Below are 20,612 nucleotides of genomic sequence, written 5' to 3' on the forward strand. Positions count from 1 at the left end.
AGAATGTAAACACGGAGGCTTGTACCCTCTGTGCCACCCCTACCCAGGCTGTGCCTCGCTTCCCTGCTTCCCGAAGGCTCTCCCTTCTTCCCAGCAGGTCCTAAATCTTTCAAGAGACAAAGCCCAGCCATCCAAGCTGGGGGGGAGGGAGGGGATGAGGGAGGGAGCCCGCAGCACCCCTGCCAAGGCCCTGCAGGGAGGAGCCGGGAGCAGCGGCTGAGGGCTGGCAGCCTTGGGAGCCTGCATGCCAAAGCCTGAAGGCCAGCGGGCTGCACACTGGCCTCGTAGGACCCACAGACTCGCCACACTGTGCACACCTCTCATCCGGAATGTACCCCGAAAAGCATTAAGAGAGAGATGAATTCAAGTTCTGGCTTGTCACCAACTCCCTGAATGCCCACGGCTGGACACGTCCTCTCTCTGACTCTCATTCTGACTCTGGCGCGCAGAAGCCGAACCAACGTGTTATGGGGATGCCTCCTGCTCTAAGATCGGAGTTTGAGTTCTCCGTCTCCACGAGGTGGTTGGACAGTCTGGCTAGAAGCCTGTTTCCTGCTCAGCCTAGCTCATTTCTGTAGGCGTGGCCCTCTGGCTACACGTGTCTGTGTTTGAATTGTCCTCTCCCCTGTGTATCATCTACACACCCCAAGAGGATTTCTCTTCTGTAGCAATTCCAGAAAGAACCGCAGGGCCAGAAGACCCTGTGCTCCAGGCCCAGAATCAGCCATGGGGGCCCGGGCCGTCGTCACCGACACCAACATCTTGTCTGGCCTCGAGAGCAACACCACAGGAGTCACGGCCTTCTCCATGCCTGCCTGGCAGCTGGCCCTGTGGGCCACAGCCTACCTGGCCCTCGTGCTGGTGGCTGTAACAGGCAATGCCACAGTCGTCTGGATCATCCTGGCCCACGAGAGAATGCGCACGGTCACCAACTATTTCATCATCAACCTGGCCCTGGCAGACCTCTGCATGGCAGCCTTCAACGCCACCTTCAACTTTGTCTATGCCAGCCACAACATCTGGTACTTCGGCCGAGCCTTCTGCTACTTCCAGAACCTCTTTCCCATCACAGCCATGTTCGTCAGCATCTACTCCATGACTGCCATCGCTGCTGACAGGCAAGAGTGGGCATCGGGGGAGGGGGTGGGTGTCTCGTCAGGGGCGATCTCAGGGAATTGCCTCCTAGACCTGGTGTTGGCTCATAGCAGGTAGACCAGGGGAACCAAAGGGAAGAGAATTGAGATCAGACTTCACCCTAGGAGGCTGCTCAAGGCTGGAAAGGAAGATGTTCTCGGTGGCTTTTAAAGTGCAAGTCTCCTTATCTTGCTGACTTTATTCAAAGAAATTGTTCATGTTGCTTTTGTATTTAGGAAAAAGGCTGAATGTTGCATGAAGTTAGAATGCTACATCTAATTAGAACAACGTTTTTCTTTTCTTTTCTTCTTTTTTTTTTTTTTTTTGGATGCTGCTAGTGTGTGTATGGAAGGGTCCCAACCTTTGAGGAGTGGGCCTAGGGTGGGGTGGAAGAAGTAGCATTGAGACCTTCTGGGGCAGGCAGGGCGGGGATAAAAGAGGACTGAAATGTCCGGGGGAGCAGGAGTCTGACTGACAGCTAATGGGATGGGATGAGGGAAGACCCAGGAAGTACAGGGGAGCCGGAGACAGAGCCATGAGTACTGACTGCAATGGTTACATAGATGTGAGTCCCCCTTCTTCCCTCATCCCCCACCCCTCCCCAACTTCCCCAGCACCCTTCACCCATGGCCTCTCACCGCTGAGCTGTAGACAGTTTTCCAGAGATCTCCTTTGAGAAGTGTTTTCAAAACGTTTTCCTTTGGCAATGTTTCCTACTCATTGAAAATGAAAAGTTGGGGGCTGTGAACGTAGCTCAGTTGGCAGAGTGCTTGCTTAGCATTGTCTGAAGCCCTGGGTGGTGCCCAGCATTGCATAAATCGGCTTGAAGATGGTGGTACATGCCACCACCTGTAATTCCCACACTCGGAGGGAGCAGGAGGGGGGTCAGAGGCCCAAGATATCACACACACACACACACACACACACACACACACATACACACACACGCACACACACACACACACAAAATGGGAACACCATTCATGTAGGCCCAGCTTCTAACTTTATACCCAAGGAAACTCGGCAATCAGGAGAAGGAGGGTTACTTAAGGTCAGCTGGCGAGTCAGGGCAGAGCCAGGGACCTGGAACACAGCCCTCTGGGCGGTGGGCACAGGGGAAGTCTTTCCACTTGGGCTGGTGCCCACCGAACATCCCTTCCTCCTCCTCCCTGGGTATGTCTGAATGTCCCCTAAGCATTTCTTTTCGGTTATGTGGCAAATTTGGGGTGCTTCCTCTCTGTCGGGGCACAGTTCTCAGTGTTGGGGAACCTCCACCATTGGGAGGAAATAACTTTAGCACCTGGTCTCAGGGCCTCCACTTCGGAGCGAGGCTGGACCACAGAAAGCTAGGTGGGAGACCGGGAGCCTGGGAGACAGGCAGGGGGCTGATGACTGGTCAGGAGGGGCTCCGAGCAGGCTGGCAGCAGCTGAGACTCACTATTCCTTTCTCCACTTCTTTAATCACATTTCTTTGTTTGTTTGTTTGTTGTTTGTTTGGTGTGTGTGTGTGTGTGTGTGTGTGTGTGTGTGTGTGTGCGTGCGCGCGTGTGTGCACACTTGTCACAATACACCTGGGAAAGTCAGAGGACAGCTTGCAGAATTCAGTTCTTTCCTTCTACCTTTCCTGGGTTCTGGGGATCGAACTCGGGTCCTCAGACTTCACAGCAAGCACCTTTACCTGCCGAGCCACCTCACGGGCCCCTTTCTCCCCCTTTTCACTCAACAAATATATACTCAGTGTCTGCTGTGTGCGTATTATTCTGGGCTTTAGGTGGGGAAAACCCACGTAAATGTTCCTGCTAGGGTAAGAATTTAAAGCCTAAACACACAAATAAATAAATTGTTAAGTTGTACTTTGAGATCATGAGTGTTGTGAACAAGTATTAGCTAGAGGGTGATCTCCAGGCACCAAGATGTGTTAGGGAGGGACAGACTGCACTCGGTGGTTTTAATACAGTTCCTCCTGTTGTGGTGACCCCCAGCCATAAAATTATTTTCATTGCTGCGTCCTAACTATAATTTTGCTACTGTTATGAGTTGTAATGTAAGTATTTTTGGAGACAGAGGGTTGCCAAAGGAGTCAAGACCCACAGGTTAAGAAGCACCAGGCTACAGGCTTAAATGGGCATGGGATGAGTCTCATTGAGAGGTTGGGATCTGAGCAGAGATGAGTAGGAGATCAGGGCAGCCTGGAGAATTCTAGAGACAAACATTCCAAGCAGTTGATAAGGTGGCGATGTTCTCGGGGCACAGTCTTTTTTTTTTTTTTTTTTTTTTTTTTTTGGTTTTTCGAGACAGGGTTTCTCTGTGTAGCTTTGGAGCCTATCCTGGAATTCACTCTGTAGCCCAGGCTGGCCTCGAACTCACAGAGATCCACCTGGCTCTGCCTCCCGAGTGCTGGGATTAAAGGTGTGCGCCACCACCGCCCGGCTTCGGGGCACAGTCTTAACACCCAGGATGCTTCGGTGTTCGGCAAACAAGGGAAACATACAATCCAGTGCCACATTCTACGGTCCCAGCCTTGTGTCAAAGCTCAGGTTCATCCTAGAGAGGAAGAGCCAGGCATTGCCCGTGACCAAAGCCATCTCTGATGAATTTAAAACAAGGAATACATCCTCACTCCTGCCCACATGTGCCCCTTCCTCCATAGGACAACCAGGTGCAAGAATGACCCATTTTCATAGCGCTGGGAATGGAAGTCCAGAGAGCTAAGGCTCTCCTTGTTCAAGAGCTTGTTGTCAGGAAGCAGCAGAGACAGGATTTGAACCCAGATCAGCCTGATTCTAAGCTCCCAGACCTGCCCCTCTGCTAATGGAACTTGAGTCCCTGCCCTTGGCCCTCATAGTAGATGCTTATTCTAGCCCAGCAGTGGTGGCGCACGCCTTCAATCCCAGCACTCAGGAGGCAGAGGTAGCTCTGACAGTGAAGAGCTTGTAGTGTAAGCATGGACACCTGAATTCCACCCATGCTAGCATACACTTGTGATCCCAGAGCAGGAGACGTTAGAGATGGGAGGATTCCCAGTGCTTCCCGGACGGTCAGTGTCTTAGTTAAGGTGTCCATTGCTGTGAAGAGACACCGTGACCAAGGCAATTCTTAGAAGGAAAGCATTTAATTGAGGTGGCAGGCTGACAGTTTCAGAGGCTTTAGTCCATTATCATCATGGCGGGGAGCATGGTGGCTGGGAGGATGGCAGCTTGCAGGTAGACGTGGTACTAGAGAAGGAGCTGAGGAGTCTACATCTTAATCCAAAGGCAACAGGAAGTGACCGGAGATACTAGGTGTGGCTTGAGTATATATGAGACCTCAAAGCCCCCCCCCACAGTGACACACTTCCTCCAACAAGACCACACCTACTCTAACAAAGCCACACCTACTCTAACAAAGCCACACCTCCCAATAGTGCCACTCCCTGTGAGCTTATGGGAGCCAATTACATTCAGACTACCCCAGTCAGCCTAGCCAAGCCGGTGAGTTCCAGACCAACAAGAGACCTTGTCTCAAAAATCAAAGTAGACGGTGTCTTGAGGAACAACACCCAAGGTTGGTCTCTGGCATCCATACACTGTACATACCTGTACAAATACCTGCATGGATGTAAATATTTCAGCTTGGCAAGGTGGGCATGGCTTAGCACTTGGAAGGTAGAGGCAGAAGAATTGGAAATTCAAGGTCATCCTCAGCTACATGGAGAGTTTGAGGCCAGCCTGGGCTACATGAGACCCTGTCTCAAAAGTCAAATGAACAGCTGGGTATGGTGGGTGGTCTACACCCTTGATCTGAGGCAGATGCAAGCAAATCTCTGTGAGTTGGAGGCCAGCCAGGGTTACATAGAAAGACAGTGTCTCAAAAAGAAACAAATAAACAAATTAATCTTATCCTAATGAAGGTTCTGTGTACTTCATTGTAGGGTTCACAGGCTTGTGACACCTAGAGTGGCCATCTAGTCCTACCCTGTCCTCTGCTGAGAGGGAACCAAGCCCTAGGTTAGAATGTATATTGGGAGGATGGGATTTCATCTTTGGAGGACGGTGCCTTCGGGTCCTTTGGCCTTGGAGAAGCAAGCAGTGAGCCTTCCTCCGTGGGGCCCTAGGCTGATGAAGCTTGAGCCCCCGCTCAGTCCGGGATGTTCCTCCAGTGGCTACGTGGGTCCTGAAGTACAGTGAGCAGGGCAATCCAGGACAGACAGCTGGGACCACCCAGGATTCACAGTCAGTGTGGCTCCGTCTTCTGATGTGAGAAAGGGAGACAGCGCTCACTGTCAAGGCCACCGCACTTCACCAGGCACAGGGCTCAACAGCAGCTCAAGTCCCCATAGCACCCTCCAGAGAGACGCACCTGAGCCTGTTCTAGACGACGTCATCAAGAAGGTGATCTATATGGCCAAACACCCTAATAGTTATGCCAGAAACCCCATCCAAGGTCTGAGAAATCTGGATGCAGACATCCACGGCTAGGCCCCGAGTGGAGCGCCGGGAGTCTAATTAGCGAGAAAGAGGAGGCTTTATATGAGCGAGAATTGTTGAAACCAAGGTTGGATAAAGCACAGGGACAAATAGCCAAACGAATGGAAACACATGAACTATGAACCAAAGGCTGAGGGGCCCCCAACTGGATCAGGCCCTCTGAATAGGTGAGACAGTTGATTGGCTTGATCTGTTTGGGAGGCATCCAGGCAGTGGTACCAGGTCCTGGGCTCATTGCATGAGTTAGCTGTTTGAAACCTGGGGCTTATGCAGGGACGCTTGGCTCAATCTGGGAGGAGGGGACTGGACCTGCCTGGACTGAGTCTATTAGCTCGATCTCAGTCCTCAGGGGAGGCTTTGCCCTGGAGGATGTGGGAATGGGGGATGGGCTGGGGAAAAGGGGAGGGGGGCAGGAAGGGGGAGAACAAGGGAATCTGTGGCTGTTATGTAGAACTGAATGGTATTGTAAAAGAAAGAAAGAGAGAGAGAGAGAGAGAGAGAGAGAGAGAGAGAGAGGAAGGAAGGAAGGAAGGAAGGAAGGAAGGAAGGAAGGAAGGAAGGAAGGAAGGAAGAAGAAAGAAAGAAAGAAAGAAAGAAAGAAAGAAAGAAAGAAAGAAAGAAAGAAAGAAAGAAAGAAAGAAAGAAAGAAGATGGTCTATGACGTCAGTGAGTACTGGAAGGAAGGAGGAGCCCAGAAGGGAAGAGAAGGAAAGCCCCACAGAGAGCCATACAGCCTGTTCTGGGGCATCTTCGTTAAGGTTTCCATTGCTGTGATAAAGAATCATGACCAACAGCTGGAGTGATGGCTCAGAGGTTAAGATCACTCACTGGCTGTTCTTCCAGAGGTCCTGAGTTCAATTCCCAGCAACCACATGGTGGCTCACAACCATCAATAATGAGATCTGGTACCCTCTTCTGGCACGCAGGCATATATGTAGGCAGAACACTATATACATAATAAATAAATAAACCTTTAAAAAAAATCATAACCAAAAGCAACTTGGGAAGGAAAGAAAATGCTTCCACGTAACCATTCACCACTGAGAGAAAGTCAGAGCAGGAACCCGGTGGCAGGAACTGGAGCAGAAGCCACAGAGAAGCACTGCTTACTGGCTTGCTTCCCATGCCTTGCTCAGCCTGCTTTCTTATCCAACACGCAACTGCCTGACCATGGATGACACCGCCCACCATGAGCTTGGCCCTCCAGATTCAAACATGAATCAAGAAAACGCCCCACAGGTTCGCTCACGGGGCAATCGGATGGGGGTATTTCAACCGAGGTTCCTTCTTTTTCAAATGACTTTAACTTGTGTCGAGTTGAAAAAGCGAAAACAAACAGCTAAGACACAGGGAAAGCTGTGAGAGGGGACTGACCTGAGCATTGGCCGTGTGCAGAATCTACAGCAGTGGTTCTCAACCTTTCTAATGCTGTGACCCTGTAATACAGTTCCTCATGTTGTGGTGACCCCCCCCACACACACACAACCATAAAATTATTTTCGTTGCTACTTCACAACTGTAATTTCGCCAGTGTTATGGGTTGCAATGTAAATATCTGATATGCAGGATATCTGATATGTGACCCCTGTGGAGGTCGTGACCCACAGGTTGAGAACTGCTGGAAAGAGCCACTCCTGCAGGATTCAGCTTGTGCCTGCACAGGTACCCATAAGGGGTTCAGTAGGTAGAGCGTGCGCCCAGCAGCTTGAAGCCCTGGATTCTACCCCCAATACTGCATAAACCAAGCATGGCAATATGTGTCTGTAATTCCCTCCGCTCAAGAGGATCAGGAGTTCAAGGTCATCCTCGGCTTCATAGCAAGTTCAAGGCCAGCCTGGGCTACATGAGACTTTGTCTCAAAGAAAAATAAAATAAATTTGCGCATTCTTAGTCACATTGTCTGTGTTCTGTGTAGCACATATGGTGAGTGGTTACTGAACGGGACCCTGTGTGTGTCAGATACATCTAGAAAGTTCCAAAGGGCATCCTTGGTTGGGTCTTTGGGAAATGGTTGTACCATGAGGGTGGTGGGAGGCTGGCTTGGGGACGAGGGTACAGATGCTTGAGTCAGGCCGAGCTGCTAGCTAATGTAGGACCATATCCTGCCCCAGGTTGGAGCACAGTGTGGCTGTCCGAGGGCCTGTCCACACCCAGAGGGAGGCAGTGGAATGGGTACCTGGGCTAGATTCTGGGGTACTAGTGTGCTATGGTTGGAGACAGTCACCACCACCACCACCTACCACCTCTGCAGATTGGGTGGGATTCCAGCCTCTGCATACAGGGCAGCTGTGTGGACAGGAGGAGCTGGAAGGCATGGATGAGCCTGGGTGACAATGTAAGGGAGGGGGGAATGTCTGCTGATGTTGTGATCTGCTTGTAGGTACATGGCCATCGTCCACCCCTTCCAGCCGCGGCTCTCGGCCCCCAGCACCAAGGCGGTTATCGCTGGCATCTGGCTGGTGGCGCTGGCTCTCGCCTCCCCGCAGTGCTTCTACTCCACCATCACTGTGGACCAGGGAGCCACCAAGTGTGTGGTGGCCTGGCCCAATGACAACGGAGGCAAGATGCTCCTTCTGTAAGCCCCACACCAGGGATGAAGGGGGGAGGGGGGGACATGTGCTTGTATGTTGGCTCATGTCCGTGTGTGGCGTGTGCCTGGGGATATGCACACGACTCTGCAGGTACATATGGGATCATATGAGTGCAGGTTTGTACTGAGGCTCCTCAGCTGATAGCCAGGGGTTGGGGGTGTGGCTCAGTGGTAGACCGCTGAGCCAGGAAAACCTCCGTTCAATCCCCAGGACCACACAAGCCGGGAGTGGTGGTACACACCTGTGATGCCAGCACTTGAAGGTAGAGGCAGAAGGATCGTAAATTCAAGGCCATCCTCAGCTACCCAGCACGCTCAAGGCAAGCCTGGGCTACACGAGGTCCTATTTTAGACAGCAAAAATTAACAGTAAAGTTGTAGGTAGAAAATACCCATTGTTAAGTGTGGGTAATGCCCTCATAATGGTGACCTGGTGGCTAGCTGGGGGGTGACGCTCACTGCCACTGCCTAGCTTCTTGAGAGAAAAGCCAACAGGAAGGTAAGAATTTACGGTGTGGCTTCTGCTGGATGCATGCTTCATTTCCATCACCAGACAGTCAAAGTCATTGAATCAAAACATTAAGTTGGGGACCATCTATACTAAAAGCAATGCCAAGTACCAGGCCTATTATCAGCCCTTTGTATCTACTGATTCTTTTAATTCTCTTAATGTTATGGAGCAAATACTGTTAATATTTTATTTATTCATTTATTTATTCATTCATTTATTATTTATTTAATTAATTTAGACAGCCTCTCTTCCACCTCACTAAGGATGAACATGGACCATGTGCGCCTGCAGATGGACCGTGTGGCTCTGCATATCACACATACGCTGGTGTCTGTGTGCGGATGTGTGTGTGTAGTCCGTGGGAGGCCAATGCCAGGTAGCCATGGCAGCCTACCTGTCATATCGGTACTCAGGAGGTGGTGCTCAGGAGGTGGAGGCGAGGCTGGTGATCTGAAGCAAGGCCCGCTGGACTAGCCAAGTCAGAGAGCTCCAGCTCAGGTCACCAGGCTTGGCAGCAAGCCCGGATTCCCGCAGAGCGGGAATCCCACCGGCGGCCCCGGTGTTATATTTGCATGTTAAACAAACATAAACTTTCATTAGCTTTTCCCTTTTAGCCTTTTCTGTAACACGGAAGAACTGGGGCTGATGCCGGTGACCTTTTGTTGTCTTAATTTTCCTTTAAATCGAACCCCAGGGTGGGGGCTTCAAGGTGTGGGGTCCGTGGGGTTCACAGACCTTAAGCTTGGGTGGACCTGGCTGCCTGCTGCCCACCCAGGTCCATGGCTCCTCCCTCCAGGTATCATCTGGTGGTGTTTGTCCTCATCTACTTCCTGCCCCTCGTGGTGATGTTCGTGGCTTACAGTGTCATCGGCCTCACGCTGTGGAAACGCGCGGTCCCCAGACAGCAGGCTCACGGCGCCAACCTGCGCCATCTGCAGGCCAAGAAGAAGGTGAGAGCGGAGGCGGAGAGGGCGGGGCCTGCTCCGGGAGGCACCGGGGGCTCCGAAGCCTGCCCACTAGGGGGCACTGGTGAGCACACAATCCGGGTCACTCAGCATCTCAGAAAAGCCCCAGAGGAACGACAGACCTCTGCGATCTGGAGACCAATGCGAGACCGACTTCTTCATGTTCTAAAAGTTCTCACCATAGCAAGCAGGGAGGCTCTTAGGACAACACCCAGGGGTCCCTTCGACTGGGAAGTTGGGCTCCGTTTGCAACTTGCCTAAGTCTTGTCCTCAGGGGTGCTGGGCAATGCGGGAGTGTGCCTGCAGATGCCGGGCATGTGAGGTGCCGGGAAGGGCTCAGGAACCTGGCCTCTAGGCAGAGAGGATGGGGTACCAGGTTGGAACATCACTGCCTACATAGATAGAAGGGCTAAATTAGGCAAAGATCCCCGGGGAAGGGTGGCCTGGGTCCCAGAGCTTTGACTTCCTAAGAGGGGACAGGATGGAGAGGTGCTCCCTAGGAAAGCATCCTGGGAGAATGAGTGGACCACAGAACCAGGCTGCTAGACATGAGGATTTCAATGGAAGGACGGCAGTGTGAGCAACGCCTGAGGTGGTGGGCTCTGGAGCATGTGGCAAATGCATGTTCCAGGGGATGGAGGCCAGAGAGGAAGAGGGAGGTCTGACTGTAGAAGGCTCTCCAGGCTGGGGTGAAGGGTGCCCCGCACTGGGGCCAGGAGGGTGAAGACGTGGGACTCAGGGGCCAAGGACTGACCAGAGCCTCTCCCTGACCAGTTTGTGAAGGCCATGGTGCTGGTGGTGTTGACCTTTGCCATCTGCTGGCTGCCTTACCACCTCTACTTCATCCTGGGCAGCTTCCAAAAGGACATCTACTACCACAAGTTCATCCAGCAGGTCTACCTGGCACTCTTCTGGCTGGCCATGAGCTCCACCATGTACAACCCCATCATTTACTGCTGTCTCAACCACAGGTCAGTCCCACCCTGGCTCTGCCCTTTACCCACGGGGCCTCTCCTGCAGGGTGAGGGAACCTCCACTCTAGCTCCTGCCGGAGCCTAGAGCTGCCCCTCACCCCACCGAGGGATGCTGCCTGTGAGTGTTATAGTTGACGAGGGGCTTGCCTGGCAGGCATGAGACTCCGGGTTTGATCTCCAGCACTCCATAAACCGGGCATGGTGGTGTGCGCTGGCAATCCCAGCACTCTGGAGATAGAGGCAGAAGGATCCGAGTTCAAAGTCATCCTCAGCTACATTGGACAGTCAGTGTCACCCTGGGGAAGGGTGTTTTTGGTTTTGGGTTTTTTTTTTTTTTTTTCTTCTCCAACACCCAAGGCTTCGTTCTACTCATTTTGAGACAGGCCCAGCTGCCTAGGCTAGCCTCGGCCTTCCCTTGAGCTTCCCTCCTGCTTCCTTAGTCTCTGGAGCAGCTGGCACTAGCGGCCAACACCCAGGCTTGAGTGACAGCTGTTTATTTTTCTGAGCAAATGTACCCATACTTGGTAGCTCCAATGTGCCAGTTTTCTTTTGAAGCAGCTCCTGGGTGCCAGGGGGTGGGGGTTGGGGGGGGGGGCGCCCCTACTCCACACACATGGCCAGAGCACAATTTCTCTCTCTCTCTCTCTCTCTCTCTCTCTCTCTCTCTCTCTCTCTCTCTCTCTCTCTCTCTCTCTCTCTGTAAGATTCCTCTTTGAATTCCCTGCTAGAAGCCAGTTAAGTCACGTGGTTTCTTTGTACTATACTGTGGTTTCTCTCTCTCCTCCCTTCTCCTTCCCTCCCTCCCTCTCTCTCTCTCCCTCCATCCCTTCCTTTCTTCCTTTCAAAGGCCTTGGAGCTTGGTGCTATCCTTCCGGCCCCTGCCTCGGAAGTGCCTGTCTCCCGTGTTTCTGGCTGTTCCGAAAGACTAAATCCACTCACGTGTGCGTCTCAGCAGCCCTGAGTTGGTGGTGGTCTCTTCAGAGGGAGGCACCCCTCCCAGGGAGTTCGTCTCCTGGGGCGTAGAGCAGTCACATGGCAGATAGTTCCTGCACCCCAACCTCCCTTGCTTAAAGTGACTCTCTGTGCCCCTCAGGTTTCGCTCTGGGTTCAGGCTTGCTTTCCGGTGCTGCCCCTGGGTGACGCCAACTGAGGAAGACAGACTGGAGCTGACTCACACTGCATCCCTCTCCAGGAGAGTCAACAGGTGCCACACCAAAGAGACTCTGTTCATGACCACGGACATGACCCACTCTGAGGCTACCAATGGGCAGGTCGGGAGTCCCCAGGATGGGGAGCCTGCTGTACCCTGAAGACTTGAGCCTGTCTGCTGCAGGGCCAGGCTTATCCCCTTTGAGAAGCAGCTGGTAGAAAATCCCTAACGTAATAGCTTGTCCCACACTCCATTCTTCAACACACCCATAGAACAACAAGGTGATGCCTGGAGCCCCATGGGCAATGCTAACACAAAGAGCTCAGGGCTCACACACCCGCCGTAAGTACTCCAGGGACCAAGGAAGGAGCCAGAAAGACTGGGAGCCAGCATTGGCCAGTCTAGGAGCCGCAAAGTGAAATGTCTCCCTGGAGTATAGAGAGGGACGGGAAAACTGGATCCCATCAAAGATAACTGCAGTTGTCTCGAGAAGAGGCAGCCGAAGGGAACACGAGATGGCTCAGTAAAGGCACTGGCTGCCAAGCCTGGCAATCTGAGTTCAACTCCTTGAACCCACGTGAAAGGAAAGAGCCAACTCCCGCAAGTTGTCCTCTGACCTCCCCAAGTGTGTATGTGTACATGTGCACACACATGCATGAACCAGTGTGCTTGCACACACGCATGTTAAAGAGAACAAAAAGGGCATCCTTGCCGGGCAGTGGTGGCGCACGCCTTTAATCCCAGCACTCGGGAGGCAGAGGCAGGCGGATCTCTGTGAGTTCAAGGCCAGCCTGGTCTACAGAGTGAGTTCAAAGCCAGCCAGGTCTACACAGAGAAACCCTGTCTTGAAAAAAAGAAAGTGGGGGGGGGAGCATCCGGTGTTAGGGTCACAGGGGAAGGTGGGGACTATGGCAGCCTGAAGAGGACAAGCCCCCAAACAGAAACTTAGCTGCTTCACTCTGGATCACTATTGTCAGAGTTTTCAAATAAAGCTTGAAATCCAAATTTATATATGGAAGCTCCAGGTTCTAAAATGTTCCTGAAAATGCTTATAAATGCTCGATAAGCCAGACAGAGCAGGGCACAGCTGAAGGGGCTCTGGCAGGCCCTGGCATGGCAAACATGCTCTGGCAGGCCTTGCCCTCCCCCACCCTTCCCTCTACCTTGCTACAAACCGTTAGATCACATTCCTAAAGCTAGCCACCAAGGTCTAGTCCCTTAATGGCCACTTCCTTCTCCTGAGGCTGACTACCAAGGTCCAGCTATCTAAGTATTGAAGTCCAACCACCAAAAGCCTCCTTTGGCTCACCTAATTGACATGCCCAATCAAAATTAAACATCTCATCCTAACACAGGGGCTTCCCCCTTTACCTTTATAAACTACCATTTGCCTATGGGCCACATCTGTCTCCTCTGTATCCAGAGGCAGTCCTTCGTCCCTCGGGGACAAACACCCCTGCCCCCTCTCCCTTATTCTCTTTCCCTCCTCCTTCATCCTCTGTCTCCTGTCTTTGTCTCTTATTCCCTGCCCTTTGTCCCTCTGGGGCAAATAAATCTCCTGTGTGCTGAGAACTTGGGCTTGGGATGTCTTGTGCCGACTCTGGTCCATGGCTTCAACAACCATGACACCGACTCTTTGCCAATAGACCAGACACAAAGGAGGAAGTTCCCCATTTGGCTGTGAGTCGGTCCAGGGCTTCTCTGCCTTAGGATTTAGCGACTCAAATACAGGCCAGAGTCGACGGTGGTGAATAGTCCATGGGAACCTCAGCTGAGATGCTTGGGGTACGTCCCTGTCCCTCTGCTTGACGGCAGGATTGCTGTGAGGCTCCATGAAGTGATGCTTACAAACCGGCAGGCCACACTTAGATTAGCGCTCAATAAATAGCAACCACGATTCTTCACACTGCAGCAGACGTGAAGACACAAAAGCCACCTCCATGTCAGAACACGGCTCCCACCCTCACTTCTACAGCAAGGAGCTGTCAGGCAGAGAACACTGACTGTCCCAGTTCTGAGAATGCATCAGACCCGGCCCAGGCCACTCCAGGGCTGTACATCTCCCTGCTTGGTGGTGACTCGTTCACAGCCTACCCAGTGCCCTCCAAAAACCAAATAAGCTGTAAACATCTATTCAAAGTTTAACGTCGTCTGAGCTCGCCCAGAGACCCCTGTGCCGGATGTTGGCTCTGCTAGTATTCCCAATAAAGGGCTCTGATGTCACTTAGACCTTTAGTCATGACTGGGACATCAGAGAAGACTTGAAGGGCATTGCTGGGTAAAAGGGCGAGGCAGGGGCTAAGGTCCCACAGACTGGGTCATTAAGTCTGGTGGGGGGGGCAGGACCCAGCAACCACCCTGTCTCTTTGGACTGCCCCGATGGTCATGTGCTAGAGCGGAGGGTATGCCTCATCATTGCCTAGAGATTGCGGAGAGGGAGGTAAGGCTGCTTGGGGTGTGTGGGGGATGGGAAGGGGGACGGCACAGTGGAAAGGGGTTAGACTCAAAGGAGCTCGGGAAGGTAGGGAAATCAAAGCAGCCCTAGGGAATTGCTCATCTTCCTGCTCAGTTCACTTGAGAAAGGTCCACGGGGAAAGCCACGCCTCTGCCCACACCTGGCCCTTTGGCCCATGAGTTGTGATTAGCTAAGGGTAGGCACCTGAGGATTGTCTGGATAGGGGATGGAAGCTTAAGTGTCTTGGCCATGTAGGCAAACCCTGAAGTCTACCAAACTTTTGAGTTCAAGGTGGGATAGCCTTAAAATTCAGACATGGCTCCTGGTAGGCTTCGAGGGTGGGGGGAGTTTTGTCTCCAGATAGGAAAGCTTTGTTGGGCCCTGGTACGCCTGAGGGGCTTTGGCTGTTTGTCCGGAACCCACATAGTTACTGCTGCTGTGGCCGGGCAGATGCCTCCTCCACACAGAGCCCCTTCCTCAGCCTGGGCTGTCTTGTATGTTGGCCTCCGGAGGTCCTCAAGTCAATGAGGGAGTGTGGTGGTTTGACTAAGAATGGCCCTCATAGGCTCAGGCCTTTGAGTGTTGGGCTCCCAGTTGGTGGACTATTTAAGAAGGATTAGGAGGCGTGGCCTTGCTGGAGGAGGTGTGCCACTGGGGGTGGGCTTTGAGGTTTCAAAAGCTCACGGGTGGGGGCAGTCTCACCCCCCTCTCCCTTCCTCTTTGCTTCTCACCTCCTACCTTCTGTCTTTGTATCAAAATGTAAAGCTCTCAGCTACTGCTCCAGCGCCCTGCCTGCCTGTAGCCAGCTCCCTCTGGTGATGGTCATGGACCAACCCTCGGAAACTGTAAGCAAGCCTCCAGTCAAATGCTTTCTTCTATAAGCTGCCTTGGTCATGGTGTCTCTTCACAGTCATAGAATAATAACTAAGACAGAAGGAACAGAGTACAAACAGTGGTGTGGGGCTAGATGTAGGACTCAGCGGCGCATGCAGGGGGCCCTGGTTCCGTCTTCACTACTGGAAATTTGCAGCAACACAGACCCAATCTGCTACTGACAGCAACTGGAGGCAAAGAAGCTCAGGCTGCTTGGGTGGGGGGCTGGAAATGAGGGGCGCCACCGGGTCTGAACGCCTGCTCTTCCCTCCCGGCATCTTAGGTCTGCTTTTTGTCTGTTCCTTCCCGGCTAGCCACTTGCTTTTGTTTCTGCTCCCATCGCATTCTGGGCCCCCTACTTTTGATTTCATTTTCTTCTGTAGATTACAGGTACTTAATTCAGGAAAAAAATTCAGCCCTAACACAGGGTACGTGAACCAAATCCAAAGTCTCCACAGCTCTAAGTCATCAATGGATGATTTCCTGCTGGGTGAGACTGGATAGGTAGGCTGTTGACAGGCCCCTGTGTTTCCTAAGTGCGTTCTCGGTTTCTGCCAAGTGTTGTCAATAAAGGAAGTCTTTCAAGGGCTCCCTCAGAAGAGGGGCACATAGTGTTGCAAAAACCACCCACTCCTGCAGGGGCAGGGGAACAAGAAGGAGTTAGACTCGAGGGATCCCGAGTTCTTGATATGGTTCTCCTTCTGGGTTCTTGTGTGCTATGCTTAAGAAGTGGGTGTGGCAAGCTAGAGAGATGGCTCAGCGGTTAAGAGCACCGACTTGTCTTCCAGAGGATCCATGTTCAATTCCCAGCAACCACATGGTGGCTCACAACCATCTAGAATGGGATCTGATGCCCTCTTCTGGCCTGCGGGCATACATGCAGACAGGGCATGCATATACATAAATCCGAGAGAGAGGGAGAGAGAGAGAGAGAGAGAGAGAGAGAGAGAGAGAGATGTGAGTGTGGCAGCTACGGGGTCTATTTGTTGCAGAGCCCTTGGCCTTGTGGTTGTAGGTGAGTTGTACTAAGGAAGATAGCCACGAATAGCCTGGTATTTTTTGTTTTGTTTTTTTTTCTTGTTGTTTCTCGAATATTAAGGACCAGCCTTAACAATCTTCTTCCCAGGGGCCCAGAAGAGAGGCTGCGAATGGTGAGAATTATTTTCGGGAAAAGAATTTAAGTACACCGATCTCTTAGTCCATGTATTTTATTCTTCTCCACCCCCCTATTCCCTGGGAGTCCCCGGTCTATAGACACTTACAAGCAGTAATCCCTTGGCAGTGCAAAGCCAGGCTTCCAGGGTCAAATGAGGGGTGATAAGAATCACATAGAGGGGCAGTAATTGTTAGTTATCATTAGCAACCCAAAAGGGAAGTGACTAATGGGGAAATGAATTAACTAAAGGCTAAATTCAGTTAATATCTAAGAAGAGGGATTTTATGTGCTCAACTACATTCTTTTTTTTTTTTTTTTTTTTTTTTTTTTGGTTTTTCGAGACAGGGTTTCTCTGTGTAGCTTTGCGCCTTTCCTGGAACTCACTTGGTAGCCCAGGTTGGCCTCGAACTCACAGAGATCCGCCTGGCTCTGCCTCCCGAGTGCTGGGATTAAAGGCGTGCGCCACCACCGCCCGGCTGCTCAACTACATTCTTAAAGGTGGTTAGTTGAAAATGTTAAGAATCTATAAGTCATGGGTTGGGGATTTAGCTCAGTGGTAGAGCCCTGGGTTCGGTCCTCAGCTCTGGAAAAAAAAAAAAAAAGAATCTATAAGTCACTAGGTCAATGGGAGAAAATAAAACTGCCTTCTTTTTTCCTGTGGCTCCTTATCTGTCCAAGCTATCTGCTGTTTTCTGCAGGGTGGGGGGAACCCCCCCCCCCCCCCGTGCTTGGTCGCTAGGCAACCTGTGTACAGCTAGATGCATCTGGTAATAGTTAAAGGGAGATCTGGAACTAGAGATAAGACTTGGGAAAGGAGAAAGTTAAGCTTAATTAGCACATCCGCCTGGCCTGGGCAATTATTTGCCAGTGTAAATCTTAGTTTTCTCTGACAGATGGCCTGTTCTTAGAAAGCCTGGGAAGTTTCTCAGATAAGATACTTTCGTCCGGGGAAAATGGTTCTGGCAGGATGTAATTAAGGATGATAATTACAGGGAGGCTGGAAATTGGGGTTCTGGCTGTGTACTGCTATCAGCGCAGAAGGTTATCTAAACATTCCTTTAGTAGAGGGGAAAGGGTGCCCAATAATTGATCAACCCACTGTTCTTAGAAAAGGAATTGAATGAAAAAGTTGTGATAGCACGCAAGAAATGTCACCGTAGGAAAAACGGCTAATATTCAAGAGCTACTGTCCCCGAGACTCCCTAAGCCTTGGCGTGGCCCACCTCTGGAAAGGCCCTGGGCTTCGTCCAGGTATTAGCTTATAATCAGCTGAAACCCTACTTCATATTATTGCGGCTTGTGGCAGTCGTTGAACAATGGGTAGGTGGCATTGAACGCAGGCCCCAGCCAGTGTCTGAAACCTTACTGCCCCATGAACCTGTTTCATTTGAGTGAAACAAGACTCAAGGGTAGATCACGGGTATGTCAGGCATTGTCTCTCCAAAAGGCTTACAGGCTGTTCATCCTAGGACTAGAAGGAGATGTGATGGACAGCAGAGGCAAGTCTGTGAGGGGGGACCAACCCTGCCTGTTGGCTGTGGCTCATAGCAGGCTAGCTGGCCTGGCTTGTAGAGGTCTGGGAAAGCAAAGATTCCATGAAGGCCATTTAGGTGACTGGTTCTTCCCGCTTGGAATTAGAAAGTATGTCGTTCTAATGGTTTCTCTGGGGTCTCTGCAAATGATTTGGATTTCCCAATTAGTGGGTGGATGGGTCCCAGAACGAAGCAAAGAAATCTTGGCTCCTGTGCCCTCCGGGCTAATGGGCTGGACCTACCCCTGAGCCACCTACCTCCTTTCTGCTTCTGTCTCGAGCTGTCTGGACTTGAGGGAGTGACCGTGGGTTACAGAATCATGCAAGGCTTCAGCGGAGCCGCCTGCTCTGGTGCTTCTGGTGCCTCTTGGAACATTCACAGCTTACCTAGAAAGTAGCTCTTGGGGCAAAATAGAGTGTTTTTAAGAACTGGATGGCATTAAATGTCGTGGAGCACTAAAGGAAGAAACCAGGAGGTGACAGGGCACTGGGCCGTGCGGGGTTGTGATCTGACTGCTGAGCCTGGCTTCTCCCCTGGACGGACCAGACAACACTGACCCTGAAGACAGACGCTGTCTACTCATCCAGGTGGAGTGAGGGAGAGCAGGGCTACCCTGACCCAAAACTTCTCATTCTTCCCGATTCCGTCTCATTGCAGATGGGACTGACTCCACAATTCTTCCAAAATTGCCACTCAGCTGCCTTCCCAAACGCTGGGCAGACTTGGACCCTTAGACACTCAAACCCTGATTTTCTTTATCAGGAAGTACTATCCCTTGGGTGATTAAAAAAAAAAAAAGTCACCTTAGAGGACTCTAATCATAATACTGTTCTGTGTATGTATGTGTGTGTGTGTGTGTGTTGTGTGTGTGTGTTTTGTTTTGTTTTTGTTTTTTTGTTTTCTTGTTTTCAAGACAGGGTTTCTCTGTATAGCTTTGCGCCTTTTCTGGAACTCACTCTGTAGCCCAGGCTGGCCTCAAACTCAGAGATTTGCCCACCTCTGCCTCCCAAGTGCTGGGATTAAAGGTGTGCGCCACCACCACCACCCGGCCTCTGGTTTTTTAGAGATAGGGTCTCTCCTTCCTTCCTTCCTTCCTTCCTTCCTTCCTTCCTTCCTTCCTTCCTTCCTTCCTTTTCTTTTTCTTTCTTTCTTTCTTTCTTTCTTTCTTTCTTTCTTTCTTTCCTTCCTTCCTTCCTTCCTTCCTTCCTTCCTTCCTTCCTTCCTTCCTTCCTTCCTTCCTTTCTGGTTTTTAGAGATAGAGTCTCACTATGTCTCCCCAGCTTTCCTGGAACTCACTCTGTAGACCAGACCAACCTCAAACTTGCAGAGATCCACCTGCCTCTGCCTCCTGAGTGCTAGACTTAAAGGTGTGCACCATTATGCCTGGCGCATATTTTCGGCTGAACCAGTTCTGCAGGAGAGAATGGTCTAAAGTCCCTTATGTTCAGCTCTTCTTATACCTTTGCAACCACTCAGAATTGGCTTACAATTGTCAGCTAGGTCCCGTACTTTGACTGTCTGGGGTTCTGATTTGGCTTCCCCAGAACCCTGCCCACCATATGCTGAGTCGTACCTCAGGCTCCCCAACCACCCCCAGGGGCTCTAAAGATGTTTCCCTTGCAGGAGAGGGTGGGAGATTTAGGACCCAAGTAGATTCACAGAGCTTGTCCATTAGCAGAGCTTAAATATCTCAAAAAAGAATTAGGGAGAGCCAAATGTGGTAGCACATGCCTTTAATCCCACTTGGGAGGCAGAGTCAGATGGATCTCTGTGAGTTCAAGGCCATCCTGGTCTATATAGTGGGTTTCAGGCCAGACAGACAGAGCTATATGGTGAGACCTGTCTCAAACAAAACAACACAAATAAATAAAGCAAGATTTAAGGTAGTTTCACTGGAAATCCTGGCCAATCTGAACAGGCCTGCCAATGTCTACATGGTCTTTACTACACGGCCTGGAGGGATGGATTCCTGGATTTTCAGAACTAGCCAGGCCTCTTTATCCCATCAGTGAGGCCCCAAAAACTATCCCTCAGGCCCCCTAACATTGGAACCTGAGGGTAATCATTCCTTTCAACACTCAAGGATGTACTTACCGGGGCCCCTGCTCTGGGCCTGCCCACTCAGCCTCAATTTTCACTGTGTTACTGAAAGGGAATTGACCTGGGCATTCTCACCCAATCAACAGGACCCACGCCTCAACCAGTGGGGTTCCTTAGCAAGAAGTTAGACTCAATGACCGAGATGGCCAGGACGCCGAAGGGGAATTGTAGTCGGGAGCGCCTTTCTGTCATTTTGTCTATGCCTATGGAAGCTAAGGTGCCTGGCATGGACTCTGGATCCATCACACCAGGGCCAAGAGGTGACACTTCACATAGTCCCCACCTTATAAGAAAGCACCTCTCCAAAAGCACATTCAACTCCTGTGAGCCACTGGGGGCCCCGAGTCTCAGATGAGTCGGACGGATCCTGTCTGTTCTCTTCACTATCCCCAATTGGATTTGGTTTAACCGATTGTCACCAAGTGGGAACGGTCACCCTAGGCTGGGCTATATTCATCTTACTGTAATGGCCTCTGATGTCTCTTCACCCCTTTAGCCCCTTGGGGTCCGGCACATGAATGCATTGCTCACTGAAATTTTACTGCAGCTCCCCTGAACCAGCCCCAGAATTCTGCCTCATGGAATGCCCCCCCACTCTCTCTCACAGACCAACTTCCCCTAAACTCTGCCCCCTCCTAGGCGTCTGTCAGTCCCTGAGAAGAGGGAACTGAATGGGACTTAAGAGGATCATAGGGAGGCAGGGGAAG

The 20,612-nt window shown here is 51.4% G+C and overlaps 1 protein-coding gene across 1 annotated transcript; it reads left to right on the plus strand.

The window, feature by feature from the left end:
- Positions 1-260: 260 nt before the first annotated feature.
- On the plus strand, positions 261-12,559 carry Tacr2 (tachykinin receptor 2). The gene is made up of 5 exons (XM_028886131.2): positions 261-1,118; positions 7,981-8,175; positions 9,497-9,650; positions 10,440-10,636; positions 11,733-12,559. Exons 1-5 carry the CDS (start codon positions 727-729, stop codon positions 11,947-11,949), a joined length of 1,155 nt encoding a protein of 384 aa, XP_028741964.1. The 5' UTR covers positions 261-726; the 3' UTR covers positions 11,950-12,559.
- The last annotated feature ends 8,053 nt before the right edge of the window (positions 12,560-20,612 follow it).

This window comes from Peromyscus leucopus, chromosome 16_21 (assembly GCF_004664715.2).
Source record: "Peromyscus leucopus breed LL Stock chromosome 16_21, UCI_PerLeu_2.1, whole genome shotgun sequence".
In the NCBI taxonomy this organism is placed as follows: Eukaryota; Metazoa; Chordata; class Mammalia; order Rodentia; family Cricetidae; genus Peromyscus; species Peromyscus leucopus.